The sequence below is a fragment of the Pelmatolapia mariae genome, linkage group LG9 (genome assembly GCF_036321145.2).
Source record: "Pelmatolapia mariae isolate MD_Pm_ZW linkage group LG9, Pm_UMD_F_2, whole genome shotgun sequence".
Lineage (NCBI taxonomy): Eukaryota > Metazoa > Chordata > Actinopteri > Cichliformes > Cichlidae > Pelmatolapia > Pelmatolapia mariae.
In genome coordinates this window covers 37,454,176-37,478,897 of record NC_086235.1, presented here as the reverse complement: position 1 = coordinate 37,478,897, position 24,722 = coordinate 37,454,176, and the positions used below count along the sequence as shown (strand labels likewise).

Below are 24,722 nucleotides of genomic sequence, written 5' to 3'. Positions count from 1 at the left end.
TTTGTCTTGACAGATTTTCTCCAAGTTTGGCACAGTCATGAAGATAATCACGTTCACCAAGAACAATCAGTTCCAGGCTCTTCTGCAGTTCAGCGATCCTGTCAGTGCACAGCAGGCCAAACTGGTAAGGTCATGTTTTCTTGCATGTCTAATAGGATTGTCCCAGTACTAGATTTTCAAACTCTATATGAGTCTTAGGAAAATACTCTATATCATTTTTGACACACCCCCAATCCTGCAACAATGTAAGTAATGGTGATGAAGTCTTATCTCGAAAAACTTAATTTTCATCAAATTTTCCCATTTCTAAGTTATATTTAACAAAATAAGTCGTTAAGTTTCAGATTTTATTTATTTTATCATATAAAAACCTGAGCGCTTACTGTCAAAAAGATTGTAAGTTACTGTAAAAGTAGAAAAGTTACTTTTTACTGTGTTGTCCACATCTGCTTTCAGCTTCCCTCAGTCTGCAGCTTTTCACCCCTCACCTCTGGTCCTCAGGCCTGAAAGCTCAGGCTGCCCTGCCTGGATTAGTTATCCATGCTCTGGACTCTGCAGAGTTCATCTAATAATCAGGCCCCATCTTATCTTAATGTCTCTATTCCACATCATGTCTTTATCCTGTCTTCCTTCTCTCACCCCAACCGGTCGCAGCAGATGGCCCCGCCCCTCCCTGAGCCTGGTTCTGTCGGAGGTTTCTTCCTGTTAAAAGGGAGTTTTTCCTTCCCACTGTCGCCAAAGTGCTTGCTCATAGGGGGTCATATGATTGTTGGGTTTTTCTCTGCATCTATTATTGTACGATCTACTGTACAATATAAAGCGCCTTGAGGCGACTGTTGTTGTGATTATATAAATAAAATTGAATTGAATTGAATCTACAGTTCCCCCACAGCCAGCATGATCATGGATTTGTAATCTGTTCTGTCATGGCTCAGTATTCAGTCTGCTCTTCATCTTTTATCTAACCACAGTCCAGTAGCAGCTATGTTAATCATAAAATATGGCTAATGTGGCTAATAGTTAAATGGTCAATGTGCCAGACTCAGCGAAGTGGCGTCGTGCTGCTACCATCAATAATAACAAATCATGTAACGACCTTTTCAGTTCTTGAGCATAGATGTCATTTTCCTCCTCCTAGGCACTGGATGGCCAGAACATCTACAATTCCTGTTGCACACTCCGTATTGACTTCTCCAAGCTGGTCAACCTGAATGTGAAGTACAACAATGATAAGAGTCGCGACTACACCCGACCTGAGCTGCCAGCTGGTGATGGCCAGCCCAGTTTTGACCCCACAGTTGCCGTTGCCTTCAGCAAAGACTCCAGTTCTCTCCTCGGTAAGATCCCAGGTAGATCACCACTTTTATCTTTCCTCTTTTGAACTTGATGTTGTTTGTTCTCACTCTGCATTCTAAATTAGGTTGGTGTGATGGGAATTCACACGTGCATCTTCAAAGGAGATGTTTTCATCAAACTTACATTTGTAAATATTACTTTTTCCCCTCCTTTTTTTAAAAAAAATGGTAAATTATCAGATTAACTAAGTTCAGATCCATAACCACATGAACTAATTAAACTAACAACTAAAAAAACAACTTTATGTTAATTATGTGTAAAAGAGAATCTGGTCCTTAGCAGCAGGCTAATGAGCTAAATACAGTCTCAGATAAATGGTAAAAGGACTGGCTCTTATTTAGTGCTTTTCTACCAGAAATGCCTTATAGACTGATGAACGACTGTACATGACATTTATTTAACCTAATCTATACGTAGAAGCAGGTCTGTCAAAACTAAGCACACCCTTACTGCTTCCATAGGAATTAAGTGGTTAAGTAGCAGCTAGGTACTTTAATACACTTGGATGCACTTGACCGCAATTGATCATAAGATCACCTCTTTAAAAGTAAGCTGTTTGTTTGTTTTTCCTTTGCTGGTCTGTAGGATTCAGGTTTTTTGAATACAGTGGCAAGAAGAAAAGATATTAGGAAGGATCTTAAAGTGCCAGTTGTTCCTGCTGCAGATAACTCTACATCCTTTCAAAAGTGGATTCAAGCACCAGAAATATTTGTCTCTCTGGAACCATTAATTTGAAAAATCCTATTAGCCACTTACATTTTTAAATTGCTCACTCACTTCCCAGTCATACTCTGGACTTACTCCCAGTATGTTTCACAAAATTAAATGAACATGGTTGACACTGAGGTGTCCCTCTTCTCATACTGACTTTGTCATTTTCTCTGTGGAGGTTGAGCAGAGTAAGGGTGTATCTAATACAGAAAATAAAAAGCTCCTCTGTTTAATTTAAACCCCCAAATCTGTATAATTGCAGAAATGTGTCTGGTCTCAAATATTGCACATGCACATTTCTGTGCAGGTAAGACCACAGATTCAGGTTTGCATCCACACGGTGTCAGCTTCTGACAGTTTCTGCAGTAGGTAAAAGCTTGGTTTTGCACCAGTCACATTTCTTGGACCATCACCACCACAACATGAGACTTTGTACCACTGACTGACTTAGTTCCCTTATTTAGCCTTAAACCAATTGATGAAGTTTCTTCGTGTGCACATGAGTTAGTGCCCTTTCTTAAACCTTGCCGTATAGTCTAATGTACATAGTATGATAAGCTATGTACATATTGTCTCTTCCTCACTTCTCTACAGCTGGAGCTAGCAGCAGCAGCCTCCTGTGACTCTGAGGCCTGGTTACTAGTTGTTGCTGGTATTGCTGTTCATGGTGCGGCAGCCCTGACAGCTAACATGTCAGTTAATTTGACACATTTTGCTGAATCCATTCTTAGTTTGTTTTTATTGTTTTCTCTCACCATTTTAGCTCCACCTCACTTTTTCCATAATAAACTTCTTGTACCAGCTGTGTGAGGTCACAATGAAGATAGGGGAGGGGCTGATCGCATTGAGAGATTTGATTGGGTAATACAGTGTCAGTAATGAAAATGAAAGAATGGGCTGCTGTCAGTGTTCGTACAGCTGGTGCGCAGCAGCTCTTCAGGCCGGTCCATTGGCCCGTTATCTATCTGTCAATCAATCAATCAATCTTTATTTATAAAGCACTTTTCATACAAAAAATGTAGCACAAAGTGCTTTACATGGTTAAAAGCAGCCCACCCCACCCCACCCTCCCACTTACTCCCCGCACTCTCATTAACATAAACGATCATGAATACACACATTCCCCCCCCCCCCCCCCCCCCCCCCCCCCCCCCCACACACACACACACACACACACACACACACTTAAAGAGTAAAATTGGGCTGGGTACGCATTAGCCAAGTGAGGAAACACTATCACAGGGAGCCGTCTGCACCGGGAGCCGGTCACAGACCGCAGCCTCCAGGCTGGGCACACAGCAGGAGGGAGGCAAAGAAGCCCCCCAGCCAGGTTGAGAGGACCCACAGAGCCCCAGCAGCCACGGTCGATCACAGCCCCAGTGCAGAGAGCCCCCTCCGAGGAAACACTGGGGATATGACCTAATAAGAATATATACAGGATAAAGAGATAAAATAAATAAGAATGTGATACAATATAAATATAAATAGAGTAAGAAGATAAAAAAAATGAATAAGAATAAAATCAATAAATATTAGGTAAAACCTAAATTAATAATATAAGTAGAATAACAGGATAGAATAAATAAGCATAAAATAAATAAACGTTAGGTGAAAGCTAAATTAAAAAGGTGGGTCTTGAGCCTGTTTTTAAAAACATGTACGTTCTCTGCGGCCCTGAGCTCCTCCGGCAGGCTGTTCCACAGTCGAGGACCATACCACTGAAAAGCTGTCTCTCCGTGAGTATGTGTCCTGACTTTAGGGACAATCAAAAGGCCAGTACCAGAGGACCTCAGGGTCCGCGAGGGTTCATATGGTAAAAGCAAACGTGAGAGATAAGAAGGCCCAAGACCATTAAGACATTTAAAAACCAATAAAAGAACTTTAAAATCAATCCTGAAACACACGGGGAGCCAGTGCAGCGATTCTAAAACCGGTGTAATGTGGGCCCGCCCTCTGGTCTTCGTCAGCACACGAGCTGCAGAGTTTTGTAAAAGTTGTAAAGGTGAAATATTCTTTTTGGGAAGACCAGAGAGCAGGGCATTACAGTAATCAATGCAACTGGTAATAAAAGCATGCATCAGCATCTCCGTGTTGGCCCGAGAGAGAATAGGGCGGACTCTGGCTATATTTTTTAGATGATAAAATCCAATTTTGGTTACGTGTTTAATATGTGGGATAAAACCAAGCTCAGAGTCAAAAATAACACCCAGGTTTTTCACTTGTAGTGAAGGGCATAGTGAAAATGCCTGTAATTTAGACAAGAGTTTCTCTCTCTGAGTCTCAGGACCGATGATTAAAACTTCAGTTTTGTCCTGGTTAAGCTGTAAAAAGTTTTCTGCCATCCAAGATCTTATATCTAAAATACAGTTAAAAAGGGCATCCATTGGTCTGGTCTCATCAGCGTAACTGTGGAAGTTCACTCCATGCCTCCTGATGACACCGCCAAGAGGGAGCATATACAAATTGAAAAGTACAGGGCCTAAAACCGACCCTTGAGGCACACCACATGTCATTTTATGGATCTTAGAGGAGCATGTATCCATACACACCATAAAAGTTCTGTCTGAGAGATAGGAAGTGAACCAGTTGTGTACAGCACCAGAGAGGCCCACCATGTGTTTCAGTCTGTTTAAAAGTATAGCGTGGTCTACTGTATCAAAGGCTGCGCTTAGATCCAATAGCACCAGGACTGAGAGCTTTTGGGAGTCCCAGTTACATCTAAGATCATTTAAAACCTTTAGGAGAGCGGTCTCTGTGCTGTGGTTCACCCGAAATCCAGACTGAAATATCTCTAGGATCTGTTTATCATTCAGAAAATTTCAGAAAATTCAGAAAATCATTAATCTGAGTAAAAACAAGTTTTTCTAAAATTTTACTTAAAAATGGTAAGTTGGATACAGGTCTGTAATTATTAAAATCATTACAATCCAAATTGCTCTTCTTCAGAAGGGGCCTCACCACCGCCGTTTTAATGGCAGCAGGGAAGACACCCAACTGAAGAGAGCAATTCATCATGTATAAAAGCTCAGCTTCAAAAAATCCATAAAGTGTTTTAAAAAGTAAAGAGGGGATTGGATCTAAAAGACATGTGGTGGGTCTCACTGTGGAGAAAACCTTCTTAAGGTTCTCAGCATTAACCAGGACAAAGCTGTCCAGTGTCTCCTCAGGTACAATCGAGCCCTCAGATGTGTTTAAAATCATATCGCGAGAAGATAAAATATCATATCTGATGGTGTTGATTTTTCCCCTGAAGTGGTCTGCAAACTGCTCACAGAGTGAGTCTGTGGGGGTCTTTGGGAGCTGTTAAAATCAGGGTTAAATAAATGATCTATGGTGGAGAAGAGGACCTTGGGATTATTTTTGTTATTACTGATTATTTTGGCGAAGTATGAATTTCTTGAATTCCTTAGTGTATTATTGTAAATTTTAAGTTGCTCGCAAAGTATTTGATAGTTGATTTCATTTTTATTTTTCCTCCATCTCCTTTCTGCTGCCCTGCAATTTCTTTTGAGTTTTTTGACTTCTTCATTTCTCCAGGGTGATACACGATTTACGTTAATCTTTTTGGTGGTGAGTGGAGCAACGGAGTCAAGGCTTTTCTTCAGTTTGCTGTTAAAATGATTAAAAATAAAATCACAGGGTGCAGGTAGAATCACAGGGGGGCATTCGTCTAAAACCCTGGTAAAATTTGCAGCCACTTCAGAGGTTAGATAGCGCCTCCTCACAGTTCGCACCGAGGTCTCCCGCTGAATAAAACCGGTGATGTTAAAAAACACACAGTAGTGGTCAGAGACAGCCAAGTCAACAACAGAGGACACACTGGTGGACAGCCCATGGGTGATGACCAGGTCCAGAGTGTGTCCTCTGTTGTGAGTCGGCTGCGTGACGTGCTGGGTAAAATCCATACAATGAAGAATGTTTAAGAATTCTTTTGATGCAGGGTCAGAAGGATTATCTATGTGCAGGTTAAAATCACCGGTTAGAATTATCATATTATACTTTGAATGTATGTTTGTTAAAAATTCTGAGAATTCCTTGATAAAAGCAGCACTGTCTTTAGGTGGTCTATAAGCTGTGACAGATAAAACTGGAGGGCTGCTAAAAACAATAGCGTGGAATTCGAAAGTGGTAAAATGATCAAATAAAATTTGTTTGGTGGTGAGTGTGTTGTTGGTTAAAGATGCCGTCCCACCACCTCTCTTACCACTTCTAATAGAAAAAGAAAAATTAAAATTTGGTGGGGAGGCCTCAGTGAGAACAACTGGTGCATTCGAACCCAGCCATGTTTCAGTTAAAAATAAACAATCAAGTTTATTATCTAAAATTAAATCATTAATAATAAAAGACTTATTCAACAGAGAGCGGACATTTAAAAGTGCCATACTGATCGAGACTGGTGGATTTTTGACAGTAGAGTTCAATGAATGCTGACATTTTTGAAGAGGCCGGAGGTTATTAATGTTTTTGGAGTTACTGGATTTATGATAATTCTGTTGCTCTCTGTTTGTGATTATGACGGGTATTGTGTTGACTGTGGGAGAGAGAGGTCCGAGTCCAGAGTTTTGTGTATTACTGTTAAAAGTGGAACAAATATAGGAGCTGGGACCAGGGGGACATCAGTCAGTGGCGGACAGATCAGCAGGTAATGTCAGTTTGGGGTAATGACAGGGCCGTGTGCGGGAGTGTTGTACGCCAAATACCAAATTGGCGGACAGCAAACGGCGTCCCCAGGCATTGAGGTGGAGCCCGTCTGCCCCAAAAAGATGCCTCCTCTCCCAGAAGGCATCAAAATTGTTAATAAAACCCACACCGTGGGAGACACAGGCGGAGGAGAGCCAGGTGTTAAGGCTGAGCAGCCGGCTGAAACGGCCTATCCCTCTGCCGCAGGTGGGGGTGGGCCCGGAGATAAAAGCACTCACCTGCAACTGACCAAGGAGGCTGAAGACTTGGAGGAAGTCCAGCTTCAGCAGCTCAGATTGCTGTTTGGGGATGTCATTGGTGCCGATGTGGATGATGAGCCGGTTGGCCTGTGGGTGGGACACCAGGATGTTGGGAATTCTGTCCACTATGTCGACGACGGTGGCTCCCGGGAATGACAGCGTGAGCGCCCACTGGTAATCTGTTATTATTTAACAGATTACCCACTGGTAATCTGTTATGCCAGATTACCAGTCCAATTCTAAATTGCCCATAGTGTGAATGGTTGTTTGGTTCTCTGTGTTAGCTCTGCGACAGACTGGTGACCTGTGTAAGGTGTACCCATCCTTTCGCCCTATGGTAACTGGGATAGACTCTGCCCCCCTCTGCGGTCATGATGAGGATAAGCAAAAGAGAATAAATGGAGTAGTGGAGTTTTCACCTAGGAGGTAATCCTGAGAGTTGTTGACCCACCAAATCATCATTGGAGTCATTAAGGTGTCATGGATCAAGTTGTGAGTGTGTGTTGAATTACTGTGAAGGAAACTCAAAATGGAACATTAACCACCGTAGGTAATGTTTGTAACGCTATATAAGTAAGTTGTTCCATCTATTCAATATAACCTCTGTCTTGTGTCAGGGTCTAATGTAGAACAACAGTCTGTGTTCTGCCCTCAGTTTGATTGGCTCCAAAGCTGCACTGTGTCCCTGGTTATTGGTGTGAAATCACAGCTTCTAAACGCCACTGGTAAGAGTTGGTTGGGTGAAACAAAAAGTACTATTCCTACAGCTACATGTCCACATTCTTATTTTGAGATTATTTTAAGAGGGTAACACCATTCACCTCACATGTGATAGATACCCAGGAGGAAGAGAAACACAACCCAGTGTGTCTGGGCTGCATTACTGCGGTTGTTACAGTTATTGTGATCATTTTTGGAAAAAATTGATAAAGTGCATCCAGTGTATTAAACAGTAGAAAACATTTTGTGTAAGGTACAAAGAAACAGTTTTGTGTGGTCAGACATGCAGGGTTTGATGCTAAGTGCCAATTTTGATACTTGTATCCACTGAGAGGGTTGTACTGTGTTCTTGCCATGATGTATTGTCACCATCATCAACATCGTTATCGTTTCAACTGCTGTAAGAAAATGATTTTCCACTCCGTGATTGTCTGTCTGCTTCCCGTCAGGAGCCCTGAACCCTCTGAGTGCGGCGGCAGCTGCTGCTGCTGCAGCGGGGAGGGTGGCCCTCGCTGGGCAGACGGGCTCCAGTGGGGTCCTGCTGGTTAGCAACCTCAATGAGGAGGTTAGTAATACTTACACCAGTAACACCAGTAAAATGGAACGTCTACAATTAAAACTCCACCGCTCCTACACACCACCTCCATTCATCTGTTCCTGTTTTTTCTGTTGCTCGCTGTGGGTCAGTTTTTCTATTTCCAGATTTGTTTTCTTGTGCTTGTCATTAAAGATGTGTATAAAAAAAATCCATAAACTCATGTTTGACCCATGAATCTGTTAATCTTAATAATTTAGTTTACTTTGCTTTTGTGTGATCTGCGCTGAGACACACAGACTGAACACACAGTTTGGTTTTCATGAACTTTGTAGTCTTAGGACTCCAGGAAAAACAAGGCTTCCTTTATGTAAGCTGTAGTTTCCCAAAGGTTCATTTGATTGTATAATATTTGTTCGCATTCAGATAGCCTGTTGCCTGTATGTGTTACCTCCTAACCAGCGTGTGTAGACATCATTTTCATTGTAATCACTGAGCTGTGTGGAGCAGTTGATGTTCTACATCTGGGCTCCTGTTATAGGTCTAGTTTTATAAAATACTTTTCCTATGAACATTTCTTTACTGTAATTTTGTGTTGTTCTTAACAGCAAGAACTTATTCTCCCCCTCCTCTTTTTCCTTTTTCGGTCCACTTAGTGACTGCGGGATTTGTTGTTTATTTCATAGGCACCCAAACCCTCTCCTCTCTTTCCTGTTCTGATAATCAAGCCTTCCCCGTCTCTTGTCAAACTGCATCTAACTCTGCTAACTATCTGTCTTCTCTTTTCTCTCTAAGCTCTCCTCACCTCTCCTCAGCTCATATGAAAGCTCATATGAAATCATTCTGTGGTCTCCTAACTGTGTCTAAGCCCTGGGAACAAACACCTGCTGCTTGCTCTTTTATCCCTTTTCTTCTGTTTTTGGTTTGTGTTTAAACTGATTTGGCATCTGACTTGTCTGCTCTGTCTTTGCTCATCTCTGACTGTGAACGGTTGTGTTATTCTGCCTTTGGACAGTATCTACACCACTTAAAGCCCTGATGTTGAGATACTGTGCTTATGCTTTTTTTAGCCTTGTGGATTTGTGTGAATGCCATGTTATACTGAAGTGGCCTTCACATCAACTCTTGCATGCAAGATTTTGTTGCCTTTTATACTGCATGCTGTCTAATCTCCTTGTGAACTCGTGTCATACCATTGCTGAAAGACATTCAGTTTTCTCACAGCTGCTGCATGTTCTGTTTCTCCCATTGTTGTGAATGAGTTTGAATATTAATGATTTATTATGATTTGAGATGAATGTACCTTTATCCCATGCTTGTCCAGGATGAAAGCCAGTTTTGTTTTTTTTAAACTTTGCTCTATTTTCTCCAAAGACAACATTGATCCAAGCCATTATCTCTGACCAAACTACCTGCATTATTCCAGTGTACTGACCTGTATTTTATTTTTTTTGTCCCTCCCCCATTCCTCATTTTTTAAATTTCCTTACCCAAATTTGCATTTGCCTCCCTGATCTCTCTCTCTCTCTCTCTCTCTCTCTCTCTCTCTCTCTCTCTCTCTCTCTCTCTCTCTCTCTCTCTCTCTCCACCTTCACTCCGTGTGCTGGTGGGGATTTTATAAATTTATAACCTTCAATCACCCTTTCTTCCTCCCATATTAACCAACCCTTCTTCCCCTCCATGACCCCTCATCCACCGCTTGCTTCCCTCCTCCATGACCCACCACCTCCATCACTCTCCGGGGAAAAACAAAAACCACCATTCCTCCTACCTACCTCCGTTCTGGATCGATCTGTCCATCTCTACCTCCGCTCCGCTCCGACTCTTCTACCTCTCTACCTGTCTCACGCTGCTTGTTGCTCTTCTCTCCCTCTAAAGATGGTTACGCCCCAAAGTCTGTTTACCCTCTTCGGTATGTTATCGTTAGCTCTCTCTCTCTCTTCTTTCTTTAGCTCTACCTTTCTTTCTTGTATCTACTCTTTCTATTCTACTTTCATTCTGACATTTTGTTGTTGTTGTTACTATTATTATTATTATTATTATTATTATTATTATTATTATTATTATTATAGTTAGTATTATTATTGTTATTATTAGTATTGTTATTGTTAGCATTACAAGCTTCTCTATATTTGTTTGCTGATTGTAGATTTGGTCATTTTGAATACTCATTGACCGCCTGTTAATTGGTTTGGGTTATGTCATTTCATTACTTTGCCCTAAAATTTACTACTTAGTAAAAAGTTAATGCATGGCTAAGCCATTGGTTTTTGCATGCTGTTTTTATTTTTAGCCATCTCACATAGCTTGATAACGTTTCTGCTTAGAGGGTGCTTCTTCTTTATCCTTTATCTGTTTTTTCACACACTTTCATACACCTCACACTCTACAGTCTAAAATAAACCTGTGTTTCTATGCTGTCGTCTCTGCTGTACCTTGTTTTGAAATATCCTTGTCTCCTGTGAAACCTTGAGATTTTTCTAACTGCCTGCTTTTTCTCGTCCCTCTTCTCCTATTGCCTGCTTCTGGGTCTGTCACAGGAGTGTATGGTGATGTCCAGAGGGTGAAAATTCTTTACAACAAGAAGGACAGTGCTCTCATACAGATGTCTGAGTCCAATCAGGCCCAGCTAGGTGAGTGGATATCATCTCACCCTCTGTTATATGGATGTCTGACTTGTCTGTAGTGCAAGTCCCGTAGTATGCTGTGTAATAGATATTTTGGTCCTGTGTTGATCATTACACTTTTCTTAAATGTAATGCAGCACAGTCATTACTTGCCAGAGAAAGTAATTCTGTACACAACTTGTTCTGTTACTTTTTTACTCAGTAAAATGAGCTGAAACGCAGGCTTGTATAATTGCCAGCTAACAATATAAACATTAGAATACAGTCCCACACACCAGCACAAATGCATATCATGAGGACACATACACACTGTCTTTTAGTTTTTACATAAGAACACAAAGCAAAGATGACAACCAGTGATTTTACTGTAGAAACACACGTATAGGTAGAAATAGAGGCTACAGTGCTCAAGCCTGACTGTTCATCGCTGCCTTTGTTACACATAGTCCTGGGTCAGCATGCACTCAGCTTTTTCATTGGCTAGCTCTGTGTCTGCATGTTTTCTGCAGGTATTTTAAAAGAGATGAAGTTAGCAGTGTAACATGGTTATTTGTCCTGGATGCAGTTTGCAATTTACCAGTGAACTGTTATCCATTTGTGCAAAAAAAAAAAAAAAAATAAAGAGTCCTTTTGTATGTCAACATACAGGACACTTAAGCCCCTTTTCCATTAGTATCTATTCAGATTGGCTCGTCACAGTTTTCAGGGTTTGCCATTAGGATATAGTACCAGGTCCTTTTTTAGCACCTACTTGGCCATGGTTCCAAATGATCCCAAAATGTGACGTCAACAGACTGCATGCCACCAGTTGGCTAGTCAGTGGCGTCACGAGAGCGTCTCATTCATGAAAATCAAAACCGCCGTTTTTAAAACCTGGCAACAAGGGGTGTGGCTAGAAAAAACACCATGGTCCACAGACCGAGCAGCAGGCATATCGTCGCCTCGATGTCCACCTTGTAGCGTTCGCGTCACATACGAATTACGTCATGGGACGCTCAGCCGTGTTGCTATGACGACGAACACGCACAGTTCTTCCATTTCTAAGGCTTCCTGTTGCTACCAAATCTGTGAGAAGGCGAGGTAAGGAAGACAGAGCCCCTGCAGGACTACAGCCAGGGACATGGTCTGTGATCCACATGGGGATGACATCAACTGCATCACTGACTACATACATTTCTGTGAAGATACCGAAAGCGCCTTGAGGCGACTGTTGTTGTGATTTGGCGCTATATAAATAAAATTGAATTGAATTCCAGCCAGGACTGTATGCTGTTTTTCCAACAATAATCCCTGGATCAACATTGACAAGAAGGCCCTACTGAATGAGTTGAATGTGGGGCTAATAAGGTGTAGATGCATACAGACCAAACTCCAAGAGGTGTGGAGAGAGATGCAACTGATGCCCTCAAGCAGAGAAATTGGCAGCAGCCTGGACACAGCATAAACAATGAACTGACTCTTTATCTTAACAGGGTCAGTACTGGACCCCCTGCTGCCCCTCCACACTCAGCACCAATCTTAACACCTCCTCAGCCATCAAACAATCCACCACTACACATCCCTTCCTCCATGCAGAGATTGGGTGTTCAGAACCAACCCCACTCCCACTGTCATCTAAAATTCCCTCTTCATACATGACTGTGATTGGTAGGGATGGGTATCGTTTAGGTTTCATCCGATACCGGTGCCAAACCGGTACTTTTCAAACGGTGCCGGTGCTCGAACCGGTGCTTAAAGAATGGAGAACACAAACTTTGTCCAAAAACCTCTCATGTTTAGCTGTTTTTTTTTTTGTTTTTTTTGTAAAAAGATAACAATGTTAGCCTTTTCTGCAGCTATAGGGCATATATGGTATCACTCTATCAAACAAGAAGACAGCCGCATGTAACTACGATGGTGTTTGCTAGTTCACCTTACGTGCATTAAATTAATAACGTGGTTAGCCTACTCAACGTAAATTACACACGAACAACATTAAGCTTCTCACGCAGAGAAGAACGGCTGCTGCTGCCATCATCATCCGTCATCGTTTCTGCTACACTGGCAGGGCTAGGGGCCAGAACTCTCCTCTTCGGGTTCTTGGGGGTTGTTGCTAACTCCGCACCGCAGTAGATGTGCTCGGTGTGAGGTCTTGCAGCAAGCTATCAAATACGGTGCATTTCTTGGCTTTTAAAAAAACGCTATGCGTCGCCAGGTGTTTCATCAGATTCGAGGTGTTACCTCCTTTGCACAGTATCACCTTAAAGCACTTGTTGCAGGCTGCTGAGTTTGCGTCTTTTGTTGTGAAGTACAGCCAGACTTTTGACCACTTCGCCTTGGGCATTTTTAATCTGCTCTAAAAGAACGTACGTACCTGGGCCCGCCTACTATCCTTACAAAGGTAAAATGATTGGCTAGAATCCAAAGTGTATGACATCTCAAGAAAAAAAAGCACCGAATTGTGCGCTGCTTTTCGGTCTGGTTACTACCGTTTATGTCAAAACCGGTGCCATAATGGCACTGGATACCAGTACCCATCCCTAGTGATTGGTGTCCAGCTAAGAGCGTAAGTGGAGGGACTACACCAAAGCAAAGCTCCACAGCCTGGTCGCATCAGGTCTGAATGACTTCAGACCACTTACCTTGACGTTAACATGTCATCAAGGTGCTGGAGAGACTGGTTCTTGCCCGACTTTGCTTCCAGGTGAAACATGCACTGAAACAACACTCTTCGGTTCACTTACCAGCCTCTTGGGGTGGATGATGCTGTTATCTGCCTGTTGCAACATGCTCGATTTCACATGCGTGGAACTGGTAGCATTGTGAGAATCATATTCCTTGTTTTTCCAAGGAAAAACAATTCAAGTGAGAAGCTGCTCGGGATGGATATCACCACTTCTACTGTCTCCTGGATTGCCGACCACCTCTTTAAGGTTGGGCAGACATGGTGAGGAATTATGTGGAGCAAGTCTGGAAGAAGAGCAAGAATCCTTTATTGTCATTATATGTTCACACATAATGAGGTTTTGTTTTGGTACCCCGGCACACATCAGACACAAGGGTTTTTTTTGTTTGTTTGTTTGTTTTGTTTTCGTGATTTTTTTTTTGTTGTTTTTTTTTTTTTTGTTTTGTTTTGTTAAAATGTGTATTCCAATTATAGTTAAATAACCGATATGGACAATGTGTAGACTCTTAGCTTCCATTTGAGGGTATCCACATTCAAATTGGGTGAAGGGTTTAAGAGTTTTTGCTCCTTAACACGTGCCAAAAGTAATTAGCTAATTGACTCAAAGACGATTTCATGGCCAGGTGTGGGCAGTTCCTTCATTATGTCATTGTCAGTTCAGCAAATAAAAGGCATGGAGTTGATTTGAGGTGCACTATAAAACAGTTGAGTGGACACTATCTGTATGTGCATGTGTGCAGAAAGTCACAGATAGAATTTAGATGTATTTCACAGATCTGGGGAAAAAAAGCTGTCTCTCAGTCTGGTGGTGCGTGTTTGTATGTTTCAATACTGCTTACCAGATGGAAGCATTTTAAACAGTCCATTGCCAGGGTGGGTGGGGTCTGCAGTGATACGTCAGTGCCGATGGCAGTAGGATCAATAAAGTAATCCGCAAAGCTGGAAGCATCATAAATCAAAACTTGGAGGCATTTGAGTCATTGAGGGACGAGACTGCTCTCCACCATGGACAACCCATCGCACCTTCTCCACTCCACACTTCTAAGGTAGATTTATAGTCTGCATATTATTTATTAATGCAATTTACACTTCTCTCTTACACAATGCCAGTCTTACGTTTACTGTTTTTAACCAACTTTTACTTTACTTTTTAAACCATTTTTACTTTTTCTTGTTTTTTGTCACTGTTGTAAATAGTGCAGGAATTATATCTCATAATATAAGGCCCTTATTGGACACCTGTGACACTCTTATTTTAACTGTGTTGTTTATTGTCATGTATTGTACAGTCTACTATTTTTTACTTTATCATGCTGCTGTAACACAAAAATTTCCCTTATGGGCTCAACAAAGTGTCCATCTATTTATTTAACATAACAAAATGCTTTTTAGTGCTTTGTTTGAGATCGAATGCATTCCCCTCTCGCCCCTGTAGGCGGTCTTTATCCTCAAAGCTCGGGTCCTCTACCAGAGGCCTGGGTGCTTGAGGGTCCTGTGCAGTATCTTACCTGTTCCTAGGACTGCACTCTTCTGGACAGAGATCTTGGATGTTGTTCCTGGGATCTGCTGGAGCCACTCGCCTAGCTTGGGAGTGACTGCACCAAGTGCTTCGATTACCACTGGGACCACTGTTACCTTCACCCTCCACATCTTCTCGAGCTCTTCTCTGAGCACTTAGTAATTTTCCAGCTTGGTTAGCCACCACCATTTTGTCTGTCTGTATCTGGAAGTCCCACAGGATCTTAGCTCGGCCATTCTCCACCATCCTTGGGGGCGTCTCCCATTTTGACCTTGGGACTTCCAGGCCATACATGGCACAGATGTTCCTGAATACTATGCCGGCCACTTGGTCATGGCGTTCAATGTATACCCTGCCTGCTAGCATCTTACACCCTGCACTTCTGTGCTGGATTGTCTCAGGGGCATTTTTACACAGCCTGCACCTGGGGTCTTGCCTGTTGTCATAGTCCCCAGCCTCTATGGATCTCGTGCTCAGAGCTTGTTCCTGTGCTGCCATGATTAGTGCCTCTGTGCTGTCTTTCAGTCCAGCTTTGTCTGCTGGTAGGATTTCTGGATATCAGCCACCTCCACTATCTGCCGGTGGTAGGTGGCCGAGTGTCAGGTGAACTGAACTTCAGGTAAGAAGCTATGACCTGCAGTCTATCTGGGTCAGATATAAACCAAGTTTAGGTAGAGTTTATTTTCGTTGTGCTGACTTTTTACAGTCAGTTACAATAACTCGTACTGCGTACTAGCTAGTATGGTGGAGTTTCTATACAGCTGGGTGGGTGCTATGATGTTACTGATAGTGAACTTTATTTTATTCATAAGGTTAGTAGAGTTGCCAACCGTCCTGTAAAAAATGGAATCGTCCCATATTGAGAGAAAATATTACGCGTTTTGTGTTGAGCTGAAAAGGAACACAGTTTGTCCCGGACTTCAGCTAGAATGGAAAAAGACACAGAGTTATTCTGTGTGTTTACGCTGCACAGCTGCCTCTTCTTCTCTCATTCTCTCTCCCTCCCTCTCCTGTTGCTACTTCAATCATGAAACTGATCAGCTGATCGGCTTTTCTGTCACAAGTCCCGTCTCTCGTGTTTGTTTATCGCCCACTTTGCGCCAGAAAGAGGAAACCAGCGGATGTCGCGCTAAACAACAGCAGCGCTGTTGTGACAGCATCACTGTCACAACAGCGTTTGTTTTCTTTTTTTCTTTTTTTTCTTTTTTTTCCCCCCTGTCCCGTTTGGATCTTTAGCCATCAGAATTGTTGTCTTAAGGCCAAGAGAGATGCCAAGCGGATTTACTTTACCAAGTGGATTATCATGGCCTTGCCATATTGGTCCATTTGATTGACCTTTATTATAATTATGTATTTATTTTATTTTCGGTTGTTACAGTCGGGACAGACATGACTGGGGGATAGGACAGGGAGAAAGAATGAAAGAAAGAGAGGGAGAGAAAGAAAAATAGAGGGGAGAAGAGATGGTGAGAAAGGGGAGACGAAAGAAAGAGAAAACAAACAAAACACCTGGATCACCTGTATGGAGAAAAAAAAACAGAAGAGAAAACAAACAAACAAAAAACAGCAACATAATAAATACAGCACCATCACAATAAACTAGCTAGCAGTAGATAACAGTAGATACTAAATATTAAATGTTATTGTGCAGCACGCAAGATAGACAGCGCACAATGTGCTTTGAGGTAGCAGCCAAGAAAGGTGTAGTTTGTGTCTGTGAACACCCATGTGTACACCTGTGTGGATAAGCATGCTTGTATTCCGAAGGTTTCTCCATGTAACGATCTGCTAGGGAGTGTGGGGAGCCATAGCCCCATCCCCCAGGGCATGAAGCAGGTATGGAGGAGATCCAGGCCCCAGACATCCAGAGGCCCCAGAGTACAAGGACCCAAGGAGGACCACCAAAGGGGGGGAACCGTGCCACCCTCCTGGGAAGAGCTGAGTAGAGCCCCAAACGAGAGGTCACCCAGCAGCCAGAGAGCAGAGGCCAGAGGGGGTTGTAGTGGCGTGCCCGCGGGCTCTGCCGGCAGCCAGCTGCGCCAGAGAGGAGCGAGCTTCAGGCCCAGAGGCCAGAGGCCTGAGGACACCCCACCCCCCGGAAGGGGCCCAGCCGGGCCACAGGCGCCAGGCCCCGCCAATCGGCCACCAGTGAGCCGGTACATACATGAGTGCCCAGCCCCAGCCGACAAGAACCACCAGCACACCAACGTCTGAGGGCATCAGCCACCGGCAGGGAGTGTGGTGAGGGGAGATAGGCCTCCGTACTTTGGAGGGCCTGAGATGTTCCCAGAGAGGTCGAGTCTAAGACCCAACCTGACATATAGATATACTCTATACATACTCTACATACTCTATATCCCAGGTCCAGGTACCCCCGCCCCCCGAGGGGCAAGCCGCACCTAGACCCAGGAGGTGTAACCCTTCTCTCTGGGGTGGAGGCAAGCGGACCGCCTCCTTATCTGCAGTAAATGGTAAATGGCCTGTATTTATATAGCGCTTTACTAGTCCCTAAGGACCCCAAAGCGCTTTACATATCCAGTCATCCACCCATTCACACACACATTCACACACTGGTGATGGCAAGCTACGTTGTAGCCACAGCCACCCTGGGGCGCACTGACAGAGGCGAGGCTGCCGGACACTGGCGCCACCGGTCCCTCTGACCACCACCAGTAGGCAACGGGTGAAGTGTCTTGCCCAAGGACGCAACGACCGAGACTGTCCAAGCCAGGGCTCGAACCGGCAACCTTCCGATTACAAGGCGAACTCTTAACTCTTGAGCCACGATCGCCCCAGTAGCAGACCCCAATCTGACGGCCAGCCCCCCAGCCCTGACGGCTAACAGAACCGGGGTGAGTGAAGACCCCAAACCTCCCTCCGCCCGCTCATATGTAGTGTTGCTGTGTGCTGTTCTAAAGTGCATTTAAAACACAGGAGGGCATGGTGCTTCCTGCCAGAGAGCAGCACGGCTCCTCCCGAAAACCCTCAGTGTCTATATGCATTAAAATTGAGGGTAGGGCACCAGCGCCAGAGGTGGGTTGGAATACACCGACCGTCCTCTGGATGCTGTAAAACGTGCCCACCCCCAAGGCCCTATATGTATGTGTTATGTGAGAGTGTGAGTAATGTGGATGTCTAGGTTGTAGAATAAAATTAAGGCACAGGTGGCCAGAAGGGGGACGGTGGGTGCCTCCCCTGCACCCTGGTGACATATCTGCACCCCAAGCCCTGCGTGTGTGGGTGGGTGTGGTAGAGCGGGAAGAGGGAGGTAGCTGAGGATGGGGAGGGAAGAAAGGGAGGGGCAAGCGGCCCCTCCCTGGGGCCAGCTCCCCCGCTGACCCCAGTAGGCACCCCCAACTCTGGAACCACCAGGGCAAGGGGGCCCAGGCCCATCCGGACCGGGGCCCACAGCAGCAGCACCGCCCAGCCCTACAGAGTCCGGGGCAGCCCACCCGACTCCACCGCAGAGAAAACTGCACCCACCCCATCATCCAATCATCTCCCAAACTACACGAGACAATAGACACCCAGGTTGAGTTCATTCTCTACCTCTCCTATATCTCTCCCCCACCTGCAAAGTGAGCTCCTGTAGAGAGGAGACCACCTGCAAAGATATAACAGCCTCCCCACCAGTTAGAGAGCCCCCTAGTTGGGCTGATGCACCAGAGGTCCCCTGCACTGGGGCTGAGCCCCCCTGCACCCACCCGCCCACAGCCCCGGCGACACAACAGCCAGGACCCAAGCCCCCAAGGCCCTGCCAGCACCCCAGACCGGGGGCGGAGTACCCCCAGACCCCCAAGCCTCCACTCCCGTCCCGGACCCACCCGGGGGCAACCAGGCCACCAGGCCAGTAACCAACGTCCCCCAGTACAGACCCTCCCCCATCTCCGCTGTACGCAGCCACAAGGAAAACACCATCTAGGAGCCATCAGAGCCCCTAACCAGGTCATGGCCACATCCCCCGGGTTAGGCCCTCCAGGGAAAACGTTCCTAGGGGCTCCCCAGACGCCCTAAGGCCGTCCCTACCCCCATATCAGCCACAATAGCGAAGGCAGGTACAAACCATGACCCCCTCACCCCCACTAGGTGATGAAGCCGATCAAAGGAGCCCAAAGGGATTGATCAAATGTGGTGGCAGAGGCTGTATCAAGACTAATGTGATCTATTAGATGGTTTTTATATTGATTAGAATTAAGATTATTTTTAATTTTCCAGTTAAGGAGGACCGTTTTCTTGGCAATGCATAGGGCTGTAAAAACAATGTGGGCTGTGTTTATTTCTGCAGTGACCTCATCCAAGTTGCTCAGCAAGCATACTAAAGGGGAGGCTGGAATGTTACATTTCAGACACTTTGAGAAGTCTTCACATATCTCACGCCAAAACTTCTAAACTGGTGGACAGAACCAAAGAGCGTGGATGTAATTGTCCGGTGTATTTGCTAGACAGTGTGAGCAGTTGTTGGAAGACGTATAGCCCATCTTGAACATCCTATGACCAGTATAGTGCACTCTATGTAATATTTTGTATTGTATTAATTTCAAACTGGGATTTCTGATCCATTGAAAGGTTTTTAAGCAAATATGAGACCAAAGGTTTTGGTCTAAGCTGATTGATAAATCTGCTTCCCATTTTGCAATAGGAAGGGATATTGATTCATCTATTTTAGAAAGCATTCTGTATATTTTAGACAATAATTTGGGGGATTTTAGATTAAAAAAATGTACCACACTTGGTGGTGTTTGTAATTCAGCTTCACTGGGATTAAATTTCTTTTTTACTATGGATTTAATTTGTTGATATTCCAAAAATCGTTTCTTGTTGATCCCATATTGTGTAACTAGTCTGTCAAACGAAATAAAGTCTGTTCCTTCCAATATATGTTCCAAGTATTTAATTCCTTTGCAACTCCAATCGGGAAAGTTTATCATATTATTGTTTTGTAATATGTCCGGATTGTTCCAGATAGGTGTACGTTTGCATGGGATTAATGAGGACTCTGTCATTTTTAGAAACTCCCACCATGCTGTCAGAGAAGAGCTGATGTTGATGCTTTTAAAGCATTCATGTCGTTTGATGTTTGAACTGATAAATGGTAGGTCTGAAATTTCTAGATTATTACATAGTGCCTGTTCTACATCTATCCAAGTTTCATCTAAGAAGGTGTGTTTAAACCATCTAGAGATGAACTGAAGCCTGTTGGCTAAAAAATAGTGATTAAAGTTAGGCAGATCTAATCCTCCTTTATCCTTGGTCCTTTGTAATGTTTTTAAGCTGATACGTGGGGGTTTATCTTTCCAAAGGAATTTAGAAATATATGAGTCTAGAGATCTGAACCAATCTTGTGATGGCTTATTTGGGATCATTGAAAACAAATAGTTTATTTTTGGCAAGACCATCATTTTTATAGCAGCGACCCTTCCCATGAGTGATATGGGTAAAGATTTCCATCTAGCCAGATCCCTTTCTACTGTCCTTAAAAGCGGGATGTGGTTTAATTTAGTTAATTCTGAAAGCTTAGGAGAGACATTAATACCTAAATATTTTATATTTCCAGATTGCAGTGGTGTAGGAGAAGAATTATGGAAGGAGCAATTAATCGGAAGAACTGTAGATTTTGACCAGTTAATTGAATAATCTGAGACTCTTGAGAAAGAATTTATCAATGCAATCACCCCAGAGAGATTGGTTTGTGAGTTTTGGAGAAAAAGTAACACATCATCCGCATAAAGGCTGATTTTATGTTCTACATTCTTACATTTTATGCCCTTAATTGTTGTAGCCTGTCTAATTGCTGCTGCTAATGGCTCAATAAAAATTGCAAACAGTGAAGGGGAGAGTGGGCATCCCTGCCTGGTGCCCCTCAGGAGACAGAAGCTGGAGGATGTTTGGTCATTTGTTCTGACACATGCTGTTGGGGAATTATATAATATTTTTAACCAGTTTATGAAAGAGGTTCCAAAACCAAATTTGTGTAAAGTTGCAAATAGAAATTTCCAGTTAACTCTGTCAAATGCTTTTTCTGCATCAAGAGACAATATTATGGTTTCAATGTTTTTACTGCATGAGTAGTCTATTAAATTAAGTAATCTACGTGTATTTGTTGATGAGTGCCTACCTTTTATGAAACCAGTTTGGTCAGGATGAATTAAAAGGGGGGTTATTTTCTCTAATCTCTTTGAGAGAGCTTTGCAGATTATTTTAAGGTCTACATTAATAAGGGATATTGGACGATAGCTTGAGGCAAATACAGGGTCTTTGCCTGGTTTTAGTAAGAGACTGATATTTGCAGAGTTCATATTTGGTGGTAGTCTACCATTTTCTTTGATTTCCTGCAACATTCTGTGAAAAACTGGTGCTAGAATCGTCCAGAATTCTTTGTAGAATTCTGCAGGAAAGCCGTCTGGACCTGGAGCCTTATTATTGGGCATACTTATCAGGGCTTCCTGGAGTTCACCTGGCGTCAGTGGCGAATCCAGTGCCATTGCTTGGGTGTCTAATAATTTTGGAAGAGTTATGTTGTCCAAAAACTGATCAATTTCATTTTTAGATGGGTTTATTTGTGGTGTATATAAAGTTTCATAGAAATCCCTAAAAATTTTGTTTATTTTTTTAAGATCATATATTGTATTCCCAGATAAATCTTTAACAGCACATATAGTTGTTTTTTCTTTATTGATTTTTAACTGGTTAGCAAGAAATTGTCCGGATTTGTTACCGTGTTCATAATTTTGCAGGCGAAGTCTTTGTACTAAGAATTTAGTCTTTTTATTAATAATTTCATTTAATTCTAGTTTTGTTTTGTGTATTTTGTTTAATATTTCTTGATCTTGGTGTGATACATAGGCTTTTTCTAAGGATTTGATGTTTTTTTTCTAGTTCCTGAATATTTTTGTTTTCTTCTTTCTTCTTATGTGATGAGAAAGAGATTATTTTACCTCTCATCACGGCTTTCCCTGCTTCCCAGAGGACAGATGCTGATGTTCCAGGAGTGTCATTAAAGTCTAAATATGAAGTCCATTCTTTTTTAAAGTATTTGATAAACTCTTCATCTTTGAGCAGCGATGTATTAAATCTCCAGTTTTTACTTGGAGTAGTATTATTCTTGTGCATTAGTGTTAAAGATACAGGAGCATGATCGCTGACAGCTATAGGATGAATCTCAGTGTCTGAAATGTCCCTCAGCAGTGAGCTGCTGACCAGAAAATAATCCAGACGAGAATAGGAGTGATGAACATGTGAGAAGAAAGAATATTCCTTACTGTTGGGGTGGAGGGAGTGCCATGCATCGCAAAGACCAAAGTCGCTCATATACTGTTTGATTATATTTGTGGACTGCCAATTACGCTGAGTTCCTGCTGTATTGAGCCTATCCATTTCTTCATTTAGTCCCAGGTTGAGGTCTCCCCCAAGAACAATTGTGCAATCTAGGTGTTCGGAGAGTGTATTAAAAAACCGTGGAAGAATGAGGGGTCATCAACATTTGGACCATATATACTTACAATGCATAGCTTTTGGTTAAGTATAGATAGTTTAACGATTAGGAATCTGCCCTCTGGATCTATAACTGTGTCGAATATTGTGAAATTAATATTTTTATGTATTAAAATTGCTACTCCTCTTTGTCTAGAATTATAACAGGCTGAGAACACATTAGGAAACTCAGGTGTTTTAAGTTTAATCAAACCTGTGACAGGTATGTGGGTCTCCTGTAATAAAACAACGTCTGCCTGTAGTTTTTTAAGTTGGTTAAGTATTTTTAACCTTTTTTCCCTAGAGCCAGCTCCATGCACATTCCATGAGACAAACCTTAGCGTGCCCATAGTTGTGTGTTTGTGGCTAATGACATACGCTGTGTGTCTTGCTTAGACGGGTGAGGAAAATGGAAACACATCATATTTTTTTGTAAATAAAGAGAAGAAAATGCGCAGCGAGAAGCTCCATAGGTCTGACTATGTGTGTGCATAATAACTAATATGAGCAAATGTGTGCGTGTGTGTCCTATATCTGTGTGCGCTGTGTGGCTGTTGTACATGTGTTGCCTTTAAACGCATGTGTGTGCGTGATCGTGCAGAGTGAGCATGTAGAAATAGACGGTGTTGTTTGTGGATGGATAGGGAAACAGGTGATCGCCGCAGTGATAGAAAAGAGAAACAAAGAAACCAAAGAGCAAGGTGAGCGACAAGAGAGAGAAAAAGGGAAAAAAGAAATAAAAACGGACACATTCCAATTAAGGCATTGGCGGAGAGTGACGGTGACGTTATACTAGATTAGCAAACTGATATTACAAAGTTAAACAGATGTTAATGCAAGAGAGAGTGAGTGAAAACAAAAAAAGAAAATACTGTAGCGGATTCTTATCTGGTGTGGGGTCAATACAGCCATGGAGTGGTGCCGGGGTCGCGGTAGAGCTGTCCGTCCACATAGAGCCGGTCCACGGCGATGACAGCCCGGGAGCCTTTCTGAATAAAACTACGTCGGATTGGGAACAGGACCCTGCGTCGTTCCAGGATCTCTCTGGGGAACTGGTCGTTCACGCTGAAGTCCGTTCCTTTCAGCTCTGTGCCGCGACTCTTCACCTGCTCCTTCTGCTTAAAGTGGCCGAATTTGGCCACAATAGGACGTGGTCTCCCGCTTCCTGTCTTCGGAGCCCTGATGCGATGCACTCTTTCAAACCCTATGTTTTTCACCGTGTCCTCCGGCAGCTTCAGGTGGGTTTTAATAAAGCTTCTCATGGTCGTTTCCGTGTCCTCTCCGGCAGACTCTGGAATACCAGAAAACACAAGATTATCTCTCATGCTACGGGCTTGTAGATCGATAGCGGTCTCTTTTATTTTTTTATTTTCTATGTTTAATTGGGTCACATTTTCGGTTAGAGATTTGACCGAGTCCCGTAGCATGGCATTTTCCGCAGCAAGTGTTTCCACCTGCTGCTGGCTGAATTCCAGGGATTCTCTCAGAGATTTAAATTCCCGGTGTAAGATCTCCACCAGGGACAGCCTAGCATCAAAACTGGACAATCGCTTATCGATTGACTCCAGGATGTCTACGATGTCTTTGCCGGCAGGCGATGTTGTGCCAGGGGAGTCATGTTGTGCCGGGGGAGTCAGCCTTTGAATGAAATCAAACAGCGTTTGTTTTCATTCAAAGGCTCTATGGCTTTTCCTATAATACCTGGTGGGCCGGTCTCGAGTCAAAATGCCCAGGCTGATTTTTTTTTTTTTTGTCCCAGTCCAGGCCTGGGCACAACACGTAGTGAATTAATCTGAGAAGGTGCATTAAAAAATAAATGGCCGGGCCAGCGGTGCACATCGGAAATTAGCTCGCGTAGACACATTAGTTGTGCCGCTTCTTAATGACGGTATCTCAGCTAACAACCCCAACTACCAGATTCAACTTGTAATTGGCTAAAAATAACTTAGCCTACCGGTGAGAGGGACGTTGCTAGCTGGCAGTTTTTTCAAGCGATGTTGAAATTTCCACATTCCGACACTTCAAATGCTTCAGGAGCTGTCCGCTCAGCGCAGCATCAGCACCACGGAAATACACGGATACATCCGTAGACTCGAGACAGAATTCACAATGCGTTTTCAGGACTTTCAGGTGTATGGACCAATGTTTTCTTTTCTGATCAAACCAGAAAGCTTTAATG

At 43.3% G+C, this 24,722-nt stretch overlaps 1 protein-coding gene across 3 annotated transcripts in view; it reads left to right on the top strand.

The window, feature by feature from the left end:
- The window catches only part of LOC134634934 (polypyrimidine tract-binding protein 2-like), a 39,458-nt gene that overhangs the window by 4,906 nt on the left and 9,830 nt on the right, over positions 1 to 24,722 (top strand). For 2 of the 3 annotated variants that reach the window (XM_063484401.1, XM_063484399.1), the window contains exons 7-11: positions 14 to 124; positions 1,139 to 1,349; positions 8,177 to 8,292; positions 10,141 to 10,174; positions 10,803 to 10,895. In XM_063484401.1, the coding sequence (XP_063340471.1) occupies positions 14 to 124; positions 1,139 to 1,349; positions 8,177 to 8,292; positions 10,141 to 10,174; positions 10,803 to 10,895 (565 nt within the window). The remainder of the gene's footprint in view (positions 1 to 13; positions 125 to 1,138; positions 1,350 to 8,176; positions 8,293 to 10,140; positions 10,175 to 10,802; positions 10,896 to 24,722) is intronic. The other variant, XM_063484400.1, reaches the window with a different exon arrangement.